This window comes from Ptiloglossa arizonensis, chromosome 4 (assembly GCF_051014685.1).
Source record: "Ptiloglossa arizonensis isolate GNS036 chromosome 4, iyPtiAriz1_principal, whole genome shotgun sequence".
In the NCBI taxonomy this organism is placed as follows: Eukaryota; Metazoa; Arthropoda; class Insecta; order Hymenoptera; family Colletidae; genus Ptiloglossa; species Ptiloglossa arizonensis.
Window position 1 is genome coordinate 17786257 of NC_135051.1, and position 18686 is coordinate 17804942.

Genomic DNA, 18686 nt, shown 5'->3' on the forward strand with positions numbered 1-18686 from the left:
GTATGTATACAAATTAATTTAACTTACACGTGTCCAAATTCTCTTTTCAATCCTAACTCTCGGGACATCCATTCGTGACGTCTCACGAAATAAAATTCCAAACAAGATCGGAGCATTTGAAATTTCTTTCGAAAATCCGCAAAAACTTTGTCTCTCGATCGGTACGGATAGGGGCGGAGGAGGGGGGGTTATCCATAAAATCGAAGAGAGTAACATGTTCGCTTACAGATCGTTGGACGTGGAGCGTCTATCGGAGCAAAACGGTGCGACGAATCAAGTCGAGTTGAAGTCCAGCTCGAGCTCGATGGCGGGCAGCGACGACTCCCTGGACAAAAGCGACCTGGACGAGAACATAGAGTCCCAGGACCACTACAAACCGTTCCAGAACACCCCGATAATACTGGAGCTCGGTCAGAAGATCGGCAGCGATCGTAGCGCTTTCGTCAGACACAGTACATCGGGATCGTCCGGGAGCCCGGAGAACCGGCAGAGTCCGCAGCCGATCGACAACGAGAAACAGAAAACCGGGTCACCGCGGGTACTGGTGAACGAGCAGAGCCCAACGGGCAAAGAATCGGCGATCGAGGGTAGACCGATCCAACCACAGAGAAAGAGGAACCCTTACTCGATAGAGGAGCTCCTGAAGAAGGACGAGAGCAAGACCACCCCGACGAGACCGAAATTGACCAACATCGGTGTGGTCCAACCATGCGGCATCGTTCTCAACAAGGAGATCTGAAGAGCACGGAATCGACGGCCTGTACAATACAGGGATTACCGTCTAGCGATAGAGGCTAAGCTGATTGTCTAGATTCTTATTCGGTGGGATCGTCGAGGCGCGAGAACCGTCACGGGATATTTACGCGTTGTAGACACTTCTCGGTGACGAACGAAGGTGTTAGGGCGCAAGAAATAGAGGCTAGGACATAGGAAACTTGTATAATTCAAAGAGTCGCGAGACAAAATCAACCCCGGTGGGACGGTGAACCTCGACCGCGTTTTGTATTCGATATTTGTGGATCTCTCGATGGTATATTCAACGTATTCTATAAAAAAGATTGTGGAAATAATGTTCTATTACAAAGTTATAGCAAAAATTGTAATGGATCATGGGGGATGACCCTCGTGATACCAGAGATTTAAACGATCATGGGGGGAGACCATGCCTGGGTCCAATCAGACCCGTGTCTTGACCTCGCACAAGTACTTTGAACGAAGATTCTATTATTTTATCGTACTTTTCTAATTTCCAAAGAGAACTGTACCAAGAGTATAATCGAGCGGTACGAAAATCTATGTCAGAAAAGACTAATTTGCACAAATATTAAATATTGTATTCACGTATTTATACGTGAACGCGAAGAAATATTGATGACGCGGAAATCAATGTCTCGCTTCGTTGCGAAGTCGTTAATGTAAATATCGATAAAGGGATAAACATTTCGTTCCGCCACAAATATCGAATATATATTCACCGGTCGATCTTGTTCGACGAGAGGATCGACGAACGATATTTTCTGACGACGAGGAATATTTCTTTAATCTTTTAACTTCGATGGGAGTATTGTTAAAGAAACCTTCGAGAAGCACGTGCTTCCGTCGATTTTGTAAAATTATTACCGTTCGAAAACAATTCGTTTTATTCCGCGCGTAAACCCGTACAGTTAGAGAAATATTACAAATTGGAGAATATTTATTACGCGTTGAAATATCCACGCCTCGATTCTTCTCGCGTTATAGGTTCGATCATCGGTCTCTTTGTCCATGTTTATTACGATTTGAATCGTACTCTCTTCGTCGGTTAAAGAATTAAACTATATATTCTGTGGTTACGGGATCCAAAACGATCAGTGTGACGCGAAGAACGTAACGTTAAAGTAGACATGTAACATAATTTACCAAAAAGTAAAAGGAACACAATGGGTTCCGTATTTATAAAGTCACTTTACAACCGAAAATATAATTAGTACGGCTTTATCGATGTCCGAAAATTCCGAGATGTAAAAGCAATCGTCGTTGTACCACGACGCGACGTAAAAATGTATAAGTTGTGCGTAATATTAGCATCAATCGTCGAACATGTATTGTTGACTGCAATATCGTAGGGTACACGTAAGTCTGTTAAGCTAATTTATAACTAAATTATTATTTTTATTCCCCCTTTACCGCGCTCGAAACGCTCGGCGCTCTATCTTCGGCACGAGAAGTCATTAAAATATACATAACGACACAACAATATACGATAAAACGTATCGATATGTAGGTGTTCTAAGAGCTCCCGGTATAGTTAACAACAAGATCAATATTTTTGTGATCGCCGACGCGCTATTTCCTGTGTTGTATATTATATTTTTCATGTGTTGTGTGTTATATCATTTTGTCTTGATCAAGTGAAATGACGCCATATTATTATGTACGATATTTAATTTTAACAAGTCAAAGGGACTTTGACACTCTAATAAAGTGAAATGACTAATAACCACTACGGACACGCTTGTTTCGATTTATTTCGCGAACTTCGAGTACTCCTGAAATCACGAAAACAACAACGATGACGATCATTCGAAAAGAATCTTAACCTCACAGTTCCTGCGAAACGATTCGTTGTTCTATGCTGACCTTTTGATTCGATAATAATTATAATAAAACATAAGTATTAATGATTTTTTATCCTCGGTGATTTCTCGGGATAATAAAATTCCGAATTTTATAAATATCGGAAACGTTTCATTACTTAAAACTGGCGCCTTGTTATGCATACTCGACGCCTAGAAAACCAGCGGGATTTTCGCGACCACCTTTATCGCAAATAAATACTTGAACAAACGTTGGAAATTTTTAACAAAATTTAATGTTGTCACCGAGTTAGTTAAAACCAACTGCAAACATGAATCATCGAAAAATCAATCGTACGAAGAAAGCTTTATTTTACAATAATCAGAGTAAATCATCGTCGGTTCGCGACATTGCAAATCCCGCGAAAGCAACGGTGGGAAACGATTACACAAGCGGTTACGGATAATGAATGTATCTCGTTGGATGCCTTAAAATCTTACTCGAGAGCAAGAAAACGAGTTGATTGCCTGTCGCCATACGGGGTATGACTGACAGGGTTCCAGAGTGTCGCCGATCGACCAACCCCTCTACAGTCCCGATTTGGCGTCCCGTGACCTCTTTTTGTTCTCGAGATCGAGAAAACTTTAAGGGAGCCCCGTTTCGAGTTGCTCCGAAGATGCGATCTTGGCGCGGAGGAGAGGAGAGGGACGGGAAATAGGAGGGATGGGTCCACAGGTTAAAAGAAACGGAATAAAAGACACGAGTCGCATACCTCGGAGACGCACAATACATACGAATGCAATGAAACTCTTTGTTTCTTTGATTCTCGAAGCGTTTGGGGTAATCTATGTACGTGCACCGCGAAGAACGGTCCACCTACCGTCGCACGTCATAAAGAGGTTAAACTCGGCAAAAAAAGAAATTCGACGGACCGTATTAAAACAAGAGCCAAACTCGTTGAAAAACATGATTAGCCTATAATTTGAGACGAAAGTATGCCAAGCTCGGCCGTTAGGGTTGAGCAATTAAACACGAGCCTAATAAAGCAACGGCAATAAAGCACACATCGGTGGTGACATCGGTGGTGGCACACCGAGGCGACGAACATGGTGAAGCTATAAACGGTTCAACCCGACTATATCATACGCGGGCACCACGTGTGTATACCCCGCGACATCGCCCCGCGGCGCGAGCGCAATCACAAGGAGACCCTTTTGCATTTATAACGTTGTAAAACTTTTTATCCGCCTTCTCATCGCGAAAGGACTAATTAATGCACTATAAAACGCTAACGCCTCGGCGTCCGGTGATTTATCCGGCTTTCGCGGACACCGCGATTAAACACACGTTCCGGGGAGCGCTCCAATCGAGACGTCACCGCTGTGGCAAAAGCAAATGGGGATCCATGTGAATTCGCGATACGGGTCGGTAACTTTGTACACAGAAATTGCAAGTTTTTTTTCTATATATTTTAAATATTTAAATGAATTTTTTTGAACATTTTTTGAAAAATCGAGGCGACTATTAAGATGAACACCCTGTAGGTACATACGTATACGTTGTCGGAAAATGGTTCGTAAAATTCGACCTTACAGCCTATTACATGTATACTCGTATAGTCGTTGCTATGCAACCACCAAATACAACACAAAGTGCAAGAAAATTACCGAAAAATATGCATTAAAGCTCGCTACGCGTTTCAATTGTAATTAACAATGGCAGACGATGTGAAGCCAGAAGTAATTAAGAAAACCCAAGATGTACTTGGCAAGTATTTTAAAAAGCCACCACTCACTGAGAAACTACTGAAAAAACCACCGTTCAGATTTCTTCATGATACTGTATCTGCAGTAATGTATCATTTTCACAATTTCTTTTTCTATTTTAAATAAAGCTTGTGCATTTTATACTTTTATATTGATAAATGAATGATGTTATAGGTCATAAAGGAAACTGGTTTCTTGGATGGATTATTCACAGAAGAGGAACTTAACTCTGAGAATATAAAAAACAAAGAAGCAAAACTTGCTTATTTAACAAAATTAATCGATGTTGTCAGTAAGTTATAACATTTCTTACATAGGTGTACAAGACATTGAATATCTTTTTTTTTCACTAAAACTGACTTTTCAATAATTACAGAATTAAGTACTAACATAAATTTAACTGTAAGAGCTAGCAAGATAATTTCTGGCCAGGAACCGACTAAAACAAATGAATTACTACAAGTAATTGGAAAAGCTTTAGATAAAAAGGTAATGTAAATATAACGTGTTTTAAAATATAACAAAGAGAGGAACATAGAGAAGTTAAAGAGTACTTTACAAATTAGATAAGCAGCACGGAAGCTATTGAACATTATAAAAAGAATTTAGAAAAAAGTAAATCAACTTCAAGAAATAAATCAATTGTGAACAAAGAAGAAAAGAAAGTATTGCCAAAAGAAGTGCCTCAAAAAAAAGTTACAACAGCCAAAGAAAAATCTACAGAACGAAAGAAAAAGATTTCTAATGCAACAGTGCACGAAACAGAAACACATAGAGATGAAAATCAAGAATCTCAAAGAAATACTGAAGTTGCACGTACTCTACTAACTGAGGTAAATTACAATATTTCATACTGAAAATAAAGAAATACAATTGACTTTATGACTTTTAGTCGACTCAAGAAAAAATTCCTTCATCCGGACATAAGAGGAAGTCTTCGGCCACTAGATCTAAACACAATACACCTTCTACAGCTTCGTCTGAAACAACTCTCTTGCAAGCAAATGTAAGCACAGAAAAAAAAGAAGATGAGAATAAAAAACAAAAAGAAATTGAAAATAAATCAAAGCAAGTAACGCATAATGAACGTAGTGAATCTCAAATTCACATATTAAATATATCAGATACTGCAAGTTTGGAATCTAAATCTACAAATAACATAGAAAGTAATAAAATTAATGAAAACAAAGAGAAAACAGAATATAAAGAAACTGAAATGATCAATAATGAAATTTCCACTCAAAATGTAGAAAAATCTGACTATATAACATCAGAAGTTCAAAATTCTCAATTAGAAAATATTGATATAAGGTACCTTTTAATAGACTTTATCCTGTAAAAGATAAATATTTTATAGTAACTCGATTACTTTGGTAAAATTTGGTACTTTCAGTGTTTCACAATCAAATTCTAGACCAAGAACTTCTTTACGTCCACCTAGTGCACGCCCAATTAGTGCTAGACCTGCAGCGCCTAGAATACGAGGAAAACCAGAATTAATTATCAATGAAGAGATACTGTAACAATTATATCAAATATATATTTTTTATGTAAAAAATATAAAAAACTTATGGGCAACTAAAAATGACTCTTTCAGGACACCTATGGGAAATATTAGTGTTATTGTAGAAAATTCTGATACTAAAGAAGAAGATGATGCTGAGGATATGGTAGTAATGGAAACCAGAGGAGGTGATGGTGATCCATTAGACAATAATAGTACCTATAAAGTCGATGATCAATTAACACAAGAACATGGACATCTTGTTGCACAAATATTAGAAACGCAGAAAGAACTGGTTAATAATGAAAATGTAGATGTGATACCTAAGAAAACCAATATTGTAAGAACATTTAAATTAATTTGTAATATGTTATTTTTTGCAAAATAAATTCTATTTTAATATACGATTTACTATATGAAATATAAGTTTGTTATTAGGCGTGGGATACAAATTCGAAACGTGACATAATTACAAAGGAAATTGACAAACTTCGTAATACAATACAAACTTTAACTCGTGCAACAAATCCCCTTGGAAAATTATTAGACTACTTTCAGGTATACTATTTTTAATTACATTATTTTATTTAACATTGTATTACTATATCTATTATGTGAATTACAATATCCTCACAGGAAGATGTAGAGATTATGCAAAAAGAGTTATTGGAATGGAGAAATCAGTACCAACAAGTAAATGAACAATTAAAAATGGAAAAAGTGTAAGAATGTTTATAATTTTTGAATTACTAAAAACTAAATATTGTATATATATAGTTATTTCATATGGTTCCAGAAAAACACAAGAATTAATAGAACCTATGAAGGAAACATTGAAAGATATTGATCACAACATGAAAATGCAATTAGATAAAATATGTCAAGCAAAGTCACAAATAATGAAAAATGATCAAAGAATACAGACATTATTAAACGGTCATGTTTAAGTTTTATTTAATGAAAGTTTTCTTGATGTTTTTTAACAATTTTGTTATGAATGTACTACATTTTTCAAGCTTGTACTTATATTTTGTACATATGTAAAATAATAAAACACGGAACACACAATGTATTATAAACAATTACAAAATTATATAATGGCCTTGTCTATTTATTTGTCTTGCATAAATAAAAATATATGTAGAAAATACATAACTTAAACAATCTATTTTTACAACTTAAAGATATTTTTTTACGAACTTAACTGCATAACGACAATTTCTCTTCAAATTTCATATACTTGTTGTAAAGCAATAACTTCTTCATTAGATACATTCTCGACTGCTTTGCAATATTCAAAAAGTATCCTTAAGCCTAAAAATTCATAATAAATCACATAAATAAAAAAGTAATAGTAGTAATTTAAAATACTGCAGATTTGGTGTAATAATACCTACTTTCTTTTTCGCTATTGCTGATAAACATAATAAAAGCTCTGAATCGTTTAACTTTGCTAAGATCTTGTAAATAGGAAAATATGAACTCCTTTCTTTTTATAAATTCTATCCTTAAGACTTCCAATATTTCACTAAAGATATCAGATTCCATAGAATCTTGAAATATTTTGGGCAAACTATTCTTGGGTAATTGCTAGAATTCAATTGTCTAATTGCATTAAAAGATATAATTATAATATTACAAAATTTTAGTATAGTCGTTTCATTCTCACCTTTAAATATTTATACCTAAATTCTGACAATTTATTTGCTTTCCAATTTTTTACAAACTGTACAGCTGTTTTTGGAATTGAAGGTATATTAATATTTTCTAAAGATTCAGAAACTTTATTAAAACCGTTCTTCTTAAAATTATCGTCTTCACTAATTTTCTCTAATTGTACAGGTTTATATTCTTTATGTGCAGTTTTTTCATTGTTGTCATGATATTTTGTAATACCAAATTGTACTTCTTCAACTGGTATTCTTGTTAGTGACTTCTATAAATGAGCATTTTAAGCATATATATATTAATCAGTTGTTAATTGTGTAATCTTACCTTTGAGCGTAAGTGAGGTGGTCTTTTAATAGGTTCTATTACAACAACATCATCTTTCTCTGGTAACCAAACAGGAATACGTGGGACTCTTTTTTTATACTCTGTAGTAGTATCTTGTATGTCAACTACATCTTTTTTAGTAGGTTCCAGATCCTTACTATTTTTATGTGCTTGATCCTTTTTCATTCCCTCATTAGTATCTTTTTCACCCTCTTTAACATCTTTAATATCTGTTATTACAGTAGTTGGTTCAATACTGGACCATATTTTTTTACTCATTTGTTTTTTAACTGGCGATGTATCAGATGATTTCTTTATAGACTCTTTTGATGTGGTAACTAACTATATAAAGTGACATTATTAAATGATATATATTTTATGATTCAACTATATATTTCAATAAATTGACTTATTCTTTGTTTATTACTTACATCTGAAGCTTTAATCTCGTTTTCAATTTTAGCAAGTAACAACTTTGCTTCATTATTAGAAGAATTCAATTTCAAGACTTTTTCTAAGTCTTGTTTGGCTTCTTTGTATTCTTTTAAATTCATTCCAACTATTGCTCTTCTATAATAAGCTTTCTCATAAGTTTCATCCAATTGTATTGCTATAGAACAGTCTGATTTGGCAGAAAAAAAACTAAAAAGATATATATCTTAATATTGTTCTACAGTTTCTGTTTTGACTCGCATATAAAATTAAATAAACTCTTAACTACACACTATATTAGAAAAAAAATATGTACCACTCTAGTTCTATTTGACAAAGTGCACGATTTGCATAAAACACAGCATCAGACTTGAAAGTTTTTATGGCCAGATTATAACACCCAATTGCTTGTGTCCATTTCTGTTGCTGTACAAAAATATTTCCTTCATTTTTATATTTAGTTGCCAATTTATGTGCCTTTTTTAATTCTTCTTTAGACATAACTTCATCTCCAAAATCATCCAATTGCTCTTCTTCATCTACTATTTCATTACATGCTTCTTCCTTTGAAACAATATATATAATTAGTGCATTCTACTAGCTTCTACAAATTTCTAATGTTATAAAACTTTATCCAACATTTCATATCTGTAGTATTTAACACAGTAATTTAGAACTAATTATAATCAATTATTAAAATTATTTGTTACTTTCATGTAAAAATAAATATTTCCTACAAACATAAATATTCTATACATTGTCTTAATTTCTGAAGTATAATAAATAAAACTTACTGCATCAAATTTATCCCAAGCACAATAATCAAACGATTTAATCCTTTTTGATTTAATATCAGATCCATTTTGTTTTGTAAGAGTAACTTTTGTTTTACTTTTACTTTTGCTTCTAATTGGAGGTAAAGTAATCTGACAAATATAAATCTTACTATTATTAAAACGAAATATCTGAATAACAATTCTTGCTGGTAAAGCATACCTGGCCACTCATTTCTGTTCTTAGTTCCTTGTCTTTGTTCTTCATTAATTCTTCCCAATTTTTCATATCAAGAAACTCATTTTGCAAATCTGCTGTATTATCTTTTACTTGTTTTTGCAATAAAATTGATTTATCCATGTTTATAATTCTATTTAAGATAATGAATCAAGTTATAATGTCACTTGTAAAATTAGGTTATGTCGTGTCTCTTTATTATGTTATTCTCCTTAGGATTGCAAGTAAATTCTTCTTTCACAAAATATTAAATTACCTAAATAAATAAAATGTTTACTTTATATGAACATGCTTCGTATATCATATCGTATTAACAAAAGTATGTTCTTCAAAGATCATACTTGATTTGTTGTATCGTAGATTAGTTACATATTAAAAATTGACTTATGTTAGTGAGACACTAAAGTTACTACGCATATAAATAGTGATAAACCGATATCATAAATAAAATGTAAAATAAATAGTTCATCTTACGGAAATTGATAATAGAAATAAGATATACAATAAACGTTGCTAACAATGCTTTCTTGTGTCACACAGAGCACGGATAAGATATAGAATAGGTATTTCATCTCATAAAAGTTGGTGTCACACGGTCTGAAATACCGACCTCGTAAAACAATGATTTTTGAAGCAACCTCTTCGTAGAGGAACAATCATTTTAGAAACCAAATCCAACTAATTTACTAAAGTCGGTAAAGGTAGTAAACGTAAAAAACAACCCTGTACATTAATAATTTATAGTTCTAACAAATTTATCAGTTTCCGAAAGTATTGTAACGATAAGTTCGATTCATTTTCACAGTTGGATGTGACAAAAAATAGAACTAAGAATATTTTCAAACTTACAGTTACCCTAACAGATTAACGAAATTCTTCGTGTACTATCTGTTCTCAGATTCCTATACTGTAATATGTATCTTACTTTATAAGGGTGAAATGATCAAATAATACTTGGAACACAAAATGTTTTATAATTAATGTGGAATAAACGGTTAAGAATTGGAGATATTATGTTATTATCAATCTTCGTTCGACCTAGCTATTTAGGTAAGTAAATTAAAAATTTTTATCGGACAATAGTTGAAATAACTATTAACAATATTTATCATGTAAACAATGGTTTACAATGTCATTTTGCTGAATTATTAATTGTCCTTGAACTAATATTTCGGTTAGATTGAACAGACAAATTAATTGTAAATCTATGACATCACACTCTTTTGAAAGCATATATAAGCCTTCGTGTAATTTAAAACTTTCTTTTCTCGAGAGTCTTCAAGGTGGACGGACGTCCTGTCGTCGAACTTACCTCATGGACATTCTTGAACACAGACCATTTATAACCATTAGCATCGATAAGCACTCAACTTTTAAATTTTACCCGCGTTTTCTTCTGTTTATTGTGTTTCTTTTTCCTAGGTCACTACGTAACTGTATTTAAACGGTAACTGTTTTGTTTTTTCAATTGTTACGAATGTTTTCTTGTTCCTTAACTAATAATTACACCAAAAGAAAATAATTTATAGTAAAAAATTTTATTCGATTATTTACAATTTCTATTTTTTCTTTATTCCTTGAATTTATATTACTCCTGAGCTAGGTACTACATTGTACAATAATTTGTATGACTCATTGGCCAAGTGTAAGATTAAAAATAGATAACTTCAATGTAATATTTTATCTAATAATTTCACTTGTATGCGTTTTTCTGGATTTAGAGAGGTATACGGAAATGCGTACCTGTCTGCTGAAATCGCCAAAATCAGGAGGACTCTCTTTGTTGTCAGACGTTCTAACAATAAATCGTCTCCATACATGCGTGACCTGTGGCAGAGGATAAATGGGGCACCTTTGTTGGTGGTGTCGATTATTTGTCTCTTCAATAGGACTCACTAAGAAAAAACAGGATTGACCGACTAAAGTCAGATGTAGGGCATAGAAAATATTATTAAGTTGTTAAGATAGCTATAACTTTATGGTTTGGTTGAATGTGGAAGTCACTGTTCTTAGATATAGAGTGCGCTGCAAAACCATTGATTTTTTACCAGTTTTCAGGTCGGTACTTCAGTTCGTATGGCATCAACTTCCATGAATGCTGTCTGTTCTACACTTGGCCTGCGATATTACCATTTAAAAAAACACTTAACAGAGGCGTTTTCAATTACAAAAACACATGCATAAGCATAAATATCTGTATATTTGCAAATGGTAAAAATATTTTATTTTTAACAAGAATATATTCCTTTATACAGGGAACTCTAAATATTTACATATTTTCTACTATTATTTACAATTCCAAAAAATAATTGTGATTAGAAAAATTAATTTATTAAGGTTTATACACACCTATTTTCATTCGTTCAGTTAGTAATTCAAATTCGATTTTTAATTGGGCATTCTGAAATTTATATTGGTTAAAGTGTCTTGTACAAACTCTTGCTTTTCACCTAATTTGAACAATATTATCTAAGTGAAAAAAAAAATTTTTTTATACGGAAATCGAAGGGCATTGAATTACAATAAATTCGACAGACACCGGTATGAAATTTACAGTGTCTGATACGAGCTTGACATTCAAACCCTTTTAGATTTGGGCATCTGCCATCGGATCTGAATTGACCAGCTTCAATGTTAACATTCGCAATAACGATGCGGATATGTTTTCTTAGGCGAAGCAGTTTGCGACCAACAATCTTCGAGTGTATACCAGTGCTTAGGCCCAACAAAATGTTGTTTACAGTACACATTTTTATGGGGACAGTGACGCAATATACAAGTATTAACTTGTAATTTATAAATACAACTGTGACAGAGTAGCGTGTGTTAATGTATTAATTATAACTACGCACTTTGTAACTCTAGTTCGAAACCAGGAACTTAACACACTTTGAGTGCTGTGGATTCGAACTTACGAGGGGTCAGTGAGTCGGTATAGCGCATGCAGTGAACGCCTAGGAGCGTTTAACGAGCATGATTAACAAGCACAACTACGAACCCTCCTTAGACGGAGGGTACATTTTGTGTCGAAAGTTTAACACCGAAAAAGTTGTAAGAAGACACATTTTGTGTCGAAAGTTTAACACCGAAAAAGTTGTAAGAAAACACATACGTAAAATATCCACTTCGTCATTATAGGCTAGTTAATCGAGACGTAAATGGTGCATTCCTATCTTTTGACACTGTAACTTTAAATACGCGTACAAACCTTGAAAATGATCGTGGTCGATACATTTGTACAGAAATCGGGATTCTTTATAATACATAAACGGTTTTTCATATTAAGTTGTATCGCTGCGTGTATACCTGGTCATGCAAAAGTATATAAAATATTATTTCGTCGATAACGTATATTAATTATTTAATGCACGTATTGTTTGATAATTTAAATATTAACGCATATTAACGATGTATGTGTGATATTTTTCTCGTAACCGTATCGTTACTTTTTTTCGTAAACTTTTCGTTTTAAACGTTCAACATTGTTTACGAAGTACTCGATATCGTGCATCGACTAAAATATTTCGTTTAACTTTTACACAAATTCACGAGCTACCAAACGGTTTGTTTACGTTTACGTGCATAACGCGTTTGATTAATTTTCGTCTCTGAAAGAATACAATTGAAAAATAATATTTTCTTTCGCAGATGCTTAAATAGATTGCTACGGAGAACAAACCGCTTTGAGTTAGTTTAAACTGACACGGGCTATATTGTTACATTAAAATCTGAACGAAAGCATTTCAAAGTTCGGCCAATGTCGCATGCTTCTGTCCAAAGTATTTTTAGACTGCTTCCTCGAGGAACATCCTGTGACCATCAGACAATCTGTTAGACACAATGATGACGCTACACACACATGTCATGAACCATACACTCGCAACACTTCCGCACAAAATGATACTTCGGCCACCGTTTACAATAGAAACGTAATATTCTTCGAATACACAAATAACAATCTTTGATCGAATAACTCTATCGAAAATATTAAACTGTTCGATAGTGATCAGTTACTGATCACATTAATTGATACAATAATTAAACATTACCTTCTGTGATAATTTCACACCGAATTTAAAATACATCGCTCGAAGTAATCATACCATCGTCGAATAGATAATAAGAAAGATTCCCAATATTGAATTCATTCTCCCAAATTATCCAAGAAGGGTAACATTCTGATTGTTTTCGAGTAATAAAAATCATTTGTTGCGATCAAATATTTTTCTTTTTTTTTTTTTTTTTTTCTTTTATTAAAATTCATTTAAAAGTCCTGTTTGTATGTTCCTGTGTGTGTGTAGATAGATGTGTACGAATTAAATTTAAATTTAGTTATCGTACGCGACGAAACATTCACGCTGGTAATTAACACTCAGTCTGACGTTTCAATTGTATGCTTAGGAACCTTGCACGGATTTTATGTTTACTCAGTCGGCACTTATTCCAATATCCAAAGTTATATTTAACTGTTTCGATGCATTTTGGCGCGACTGCCAAACTACTCGGCATTATTTACGGCGCGTAATCCGGAAAACCTTACAGCTGAACACTATTCGACAATTCTTGTCTTAACAATGACGTTCTCTTCTTCTGTGAAACGCATTGATAAACGTACTACTGTTCAAACTCTTGCACGTATTCTAACATCCAAACGAGTTTCTTCAACATCGTTTCAATTCTTACCGAGTCGTCGAGAAATTATTATGAAATTAATTTCAGTCACATCTGTTCGCAGGTATATACAATGGACTTGAGAATAGTGATCTCCTCGTTGAACAAAACATTGTGGACAGTTCCCTTATTTAATCTCACGCATTAAACGAAAACAATGTCTTATACTACCATATTTTCATTCTACTATGCTTGAGGTATTTCTTGCATCGATATCTAAGTTTTAAGGCCCGAGACTTTTTTTTTTTTTTTAATTAAGAATTACGAAAAAATTTCTTGACAAAACTGCAATTGAAATCCGATCGATTTTGTTGCCAGGTCTTCTTGAGGTGAAGTTTACAATAACAATGAAAAGGAGGAAACTGTTATTCTTACGACAAAGTTACTTTGTTCTGAATTGAACTTTCGTTATAAAAGTGATAAGTACCGAATGAAGAAACGATGACGGTCTCGTACCAGTATCAAGTCGCTAATACCGCACGAGGTGGATTCAAGAGGCTTCTGTTTATGTGGAGAGGTTCACTATACAAGCTCATTTATACAGAACTGCTCGTGTTTCTAATCCTTTTCGCTACACTGTCTACTATTTACCGGCACCTACTTACTGCCAGTCAAAAAAAGTTCGCAATTGATCAGTACACTTTTCATTAAATATGAACCCTGTTAACAGTGATGGGATCAAATTCTCGAACGAAGAAGATTTATCAATTTTTTGTTCAACGTTAAGTACGAAAATCACATTACACTTACGATACAAAGATTGTTCTCAGATTTGAATTTCAAATGGACGATATTAAAATTTGTAACTCCGTGTGGGAAAATTAGATTTGTACGTTTTACATTCGAAAATGACGAAAGTAGAATATTGGGCCCATCGCTAGTTAAAACGTGAATTAAAAAAGTAAATAGTAAACTAGAAAACAAATTCGACTTCCGAGAACACTTTTTTTTCAGAGACTTCGAGCAAATTGTTATTTACTGCGACAAGCTTATTAATTTAATTCCATTAAGTTTTGTCCTTGGATTTTACGTGTCCTACGTTGCTCAAAGGTGGTGGCAACAATACCAAGCGATACCTTGGCCTGACAAGTGAGTTTCCAGAATGTGATCACCCAGTACAAGAATTGATACAAATTGTTTTTGCAGAGTGATGCATTTAATTGCGTTGTATCTTACGGGGAACGATGAATATAGTCGTATGCTTCGAAGAACGCTCATGCGTTACTTAAATCTTTCCTTGATACTCGTTTTACGATCGATCAGTTCAGCAGTAAAGAAACGATTTCCTACACTCGATCACGTTGTTGAGATTGGTAAATTATTTCACATCCATTGAAATAGAAACTGTAATTTAGAGCAAGTTTTCTTCTAACATTAACGTACTAATTTTAACTCATAGCACGCGTTCAAGCAGTACGCGTTACTATTTACTTACGTTGAAGAAAGTTAGATCGATAAAGCAAGATTTATAATAAATTGATGGATCCGATGGCATAAAAATTGTCAACGATAAAAATAAACATAGCCATCCAATTCCGATAGAAAACTCACGTTGACCAAGATGAATACCTTTCTGATCAATTGCACCTTAAAAGACAACAAATTGGGTATACTTCAATTACAATTTTTGTATAATTTTTGTTATACAATATCTTTAATTTGTAGAAAAATTTATTAAATTTTATGACATTAAGCGTAGTAAAATTGTACTTAGACTTTCGTTAATACTACACTAAATTTATTTATATATGTATTACGTATTAATTACCTAAAGTATTTCATACGATTTATGAATGCACCCACTATTAAACAATTTATAATAATTTAACGTAAGCGTTTCATACATTTTTGAATAATTATACAATCAAAATACGAGAAATTCCTGATGTAGAAAACAATTGCACTAACAAATGTATGTGTTTCGATAAATCCATATTTTAGTTTGTTCGCCTATTAATATTTTTCTAATACTATTAGATTAACAACCAATCGCAACTTATACTTTAATTGTTACATGAAATTTAAATAAATACATAAATCCTATGAAACGTACTTATCTTCATTTGTATAGTGTTGTACAAGTTTTTAGAAATTCAGAGTCGATAGAATTACCGCTAATAGTGTAATTAATATGTTATTAATGTATTACTAATATCTTACAGGATTTATGACATCATTGGAATTGGAATTGTTTCTGGCTGTACCAAGTTTGGAATTTAATACTTATTGGATCCCTTGCACTTGGTTCATCAATCTTCTAAAAGAGGCACGTCAAAAAGAGAGAATTTCTGATCCCCAGGGATTAAAATTAATTATGGAGGTATTGTGTTACACGAAACGAATTTCGTGAATTTATCAATTGCAGGTGTTATACATCTAGCTAAAGACATAAATTTAAACTTTAACTATTATTGTTATAGGAATTTAATGAGTTTCGTACAAAATGTGGTCTCTTATGGAGCTATGATTGGATATCAATTCCATTAGTTTACACACAAGTGGTGACACTAGCAACATACAGTTTCTTTGCCGTTGCCCTAATAGCTCGTCAATACATTGACGGTGTAGAAAGACAATTCCAATTGCAGATCGACATATATATACCTATTTTTACGATTTTGCAATTTTTCTTCTTCGTGGGACTATTAAAGGTACATATTGTCTTATTGTAATATATAGAAATAATAATTAAAAACCATTTTCTTTTACCGACTTATCAATACGTTTTCATATCAATATGAAATTTGTGCATAATTATAAGAATCGATTCGTGTCTTAATAGGTAGCAGAACAATTAATTAATCCCTTTGGTGACGATGATGAGGACTTTGAATTGAATTGGATAATTGATCGTCATACTAAGGTAATTAGAAATTTCATTCCCCTTTTAAAACTGTTCTCATTTTTTAAATGATTATGTTACTTTGTTTAATTTTTTTTTATTTTGAAATCAATTTAGGTATCGTATCTTGGAGTAGATACTCTTATGAATCGATGTCCACCGTTAGTTAAAGATATTTACTTTGACGAAGAAAATCTAATTCTACCATATACAGAAGCATCAGCCGCTTATAAGAAGAAAACATATCGTGGTAGTGTGGCAAATATGACGTTAGTATTTTTAATCAATTATTCTTTGTATTACTATTCGTTAGATTTTATTTTTAAGCAGTATTTTCAAATTTAAAAATGATTAATAAGTTTTTCGCTTTTTTTACTTTCACGAGTGTCGAAAAACCGAAATAAGGAATGCATTTTAATTAATTTGATTGAATGCTAAATATTCATTTGTGTCTATAGAGTTCCCGAAGAAAAACAAACCATGTTCCTACCAAATGTTATAGAAGAAGAAGAAGAGGAAGATTTGAAAATGTCAATTCATGCATCAAATATAAGTTTAGCTACCCACAATAATGATAGCCCTTCCTGTAGCAGGCGGTAAAACTTCTTAAAACATTTCTATAATTGATTAAAAATAAAACTTTTCGTACAATGAAACTTTATTAAATTAGATTCGTTTGTTTCAGCCAGATCAGCCCGCACCTTGACACTCCACTTACAAAAACTCATCAAAATTTTCCTGAGATAGTTTTACAATTTGATCAAGAACCACCATCAAAAATTGCAACAGAAACTGTGAGGAAATGTTCGTCCTCAGGGAAGCAGTCGACATCACGAATCGATCCAAATCGAAAACCATTTTTTACAATAACTAAAAGTCCGAAGGTCATTCTACGATCCTCGTCTAGTACGTCCAACTTGAAAACTGTGAGACAAATCATCGATACACCCGTAGTATATACTAACGACATTAATCCGTGGAAAGAATATCCAAGTGCTTTCTGCCGACCTTCATTAGAAGTCTTAATTCCAGATCAGTTTTCACAAACGGAGAAACAGTGTGATTTTGGAAATGTGCACCCATCTGATAATTTCAATACGAACGCAAATGATAGTCCTCATTCAGACACATGCCAGTCTCAGTGTCATCATGTTAATAAGAGTCATTTACAACTTCCAGAAACAAACTTACCGACTGTAGCACAAACAACACTAGGAAGTACGAATTCTAAATATTTCGTGAGAAGACATAAATCAATGGAAATTGTTAAAAAGAAAAGTGTTCCATGGAAACATTTTATGAAAATACGACGAAGAAAAACGATAGAAGATGAATCAGCTGTTGATAAAATACTGTGTCAAACAATGAGCTCGCCAAATTTGAAACACTTCAACAATGACCCACAGCATCCAATCAAAGACATTGATGATAGTGATGATGATGACATAGACTCCGTTGATAAAGGGAAATAAGACTAAAATTAAAAATGCATACATGTGATAGCAATTACAAAGTGTAGAATTTGTAAAAAAATCTATAAATGTATTACCATTTGTTGTTCAATGACATAATACTACCACATTTCATAAAAATCTTATTCATTATTTATATACATATTGCAAAGTATAATTAAATATAATTATACTTAAGAAAAAAATAATTCATTAATATTTCTCGATGCCAATTTTTATAATATCAGATATTAAAATTATTAATATTTTTTACTATCAAGTTAATAAACAACATTAAGGGAATAATATTAAGTTTGAATTACGATATTGAAATCATGCTTAAAACATTGATAAAAGTATGTAGTCACATACTCAAAATACATATTTGCATATTAATAAACACTAAAAATGTTTCGAATATGCAAAAACTGCATTAACATTTAGTGTACATGCACACT

At 32.9% G+C, this 18686-nt stretch overlaps 4 protein-coding genes and 1 long non-coding RNA gene across 16 annotated transcripts in view; 4 read left to right on the plus strand and 1 right to left on the minus strand.

The window, feature by feature from the left end:
- Poxn (paired box pox-neuro) overlaps positions 1–2479 on the plus strand; it is a 51538-nt gene extending 49059 nt beyond the window's left edge. The window contains exon 6 of the mRNA XM_076308491.1: positions 229–2479. Within this exon, the coding sequence (XP_076164606.1) occupies positions 229–739 (511 nt within the window). The 3' untranslated portion in view covers positions 740–2479. The remainder of the gene's footprint in view (positions 1–228) is intronic.
- Positions 2480–3988: 1509 nt separating this feature from the next.
- Positions 3989–6905, plus strand: Ift54 (intraflagellar transport 54). The gene is made up of 10 exons (XM_076308272.1): positions 3989–4406; positions 4497–4614; positions 4699–4811; positions 4889–5155; positions 5215–5633; positions 5716–5841; positions 5920–6166; positions 6265–6384; positions 6463–6548; positions 6623–6905. Exons 1-10 carry the CDS (start codon positions 4272–4274, stop codon positions 6771–6773), a joined length of 1782 nt encoding a protein of 593 aa, XP_076164387.1. The 5' UTR covers positions 3989–4271; the 3' UTR covers positions 6774–6905.
- Spag (RNA polymerase II-associated protein spaghetti) lies at positions 4844–11136 on the minus strand. Of its 4 annotated transcripts, none has more exons than XM_076308268.1 (10): positions 11008–11136; positions 9250–9520; positions 9048–9179; positions 8570–8817; positions 8253–8463; positions 7822–8163; positions 7496–7762; positions 7224–7416; positions 7032–7140; positions 4844–5795 (listed from the first exon to the last, which is right to left on the minus strand). In XM_076308268.1, exons 2-9 carry the CDS (start codon positions 9385–9387, stop codon positions 7052–7054), a joined length of 1620 nt encoding a protein of 539 aa, XP_076164383.1. In that variant the 5' UTR covers positions 9388–9520; positions 11008–11136; the 3' UTR covers positions 4844–5795; positions 7032–7051. The 4 variants fall into 4 exon arrangements, with proteins under 4 accessions (XP_076164383.1, XP_076164384.1, XP_076164385.1 ...); XM_076308269.1 differs by lacking the exon at positions 11008–11136 and adding an exon at positions 9739–9801; XM_076308270.1 differs by lacking the exon at positions 11008–11136 and adding an exon at positions 9521–9586 and having other exon boundaries at positions 9250–9397.
- LOC143145168 (uncharacterized) lies at positions 10166–11523 on the plus strand. 3 transcript variants are annotated; one of them, XR_012991626.1, is made up of 3 exons: positions 10166–10314; positions 10986–11195; positions 11316–11523. It is a non-coding gene; the product is annotated as an uncharacterized LOC143145168 (long non-coding RNA). The 3 variants fall into 3 exon arrangements; XR_012991627.1 differs by having other exon boundaries at positions 11323–11523; XR_012991628.1 differs by lacking the exon at positions 10166–10314 and adding an exon at positions 10388–10711.
- A 418-nt stretch (positions 11524–11941) lies between these two features.
- On the plus strand, positions 11942–18509 carry LOC143145165 (bestrophin-4). 7 transcript variants are annotated; one of them, XM_076308260.1, is made up of 12 exons: positions 11942–12184; positions 12913–13193; positions 14000–14132; positions 14254–14555; positions 14890–15024; positions 15082–15248; positions 16098–16255; positions 16356–16586; positions 16718–16798; positions 16895–17046; positions 17236–17373; positions 17463–18509. In XM_076308260.1, exons 4-12 carry the CDS (start codon positions 14377–14379, stop codon positions 18247–18249), a joined length of 2028 nt encoding a protein of 675 aa, XP_076164375.1. In that variant the 5' UTR covers positions 11942–12184; positions 12913–13193; positions 14000–14132; positions 14254–14376; the 3' UTR covers positions 18250–18509. The 7 variants fall into 7 exon arrangements, with proteins under 7 accessions (XP_076164375.1, XP_076164374.1, XP_076164378.1 ...); XM_076308264.1 differs by lacking the exon at positions 11942–12184 and adding an exon at positions 12200–12360; XM_076308259.1 differs by lacking the exon at positions 12913–13193.
- The last annotated feature ends 177 nt before the right edge of the window (positions 18510–18686 follow it).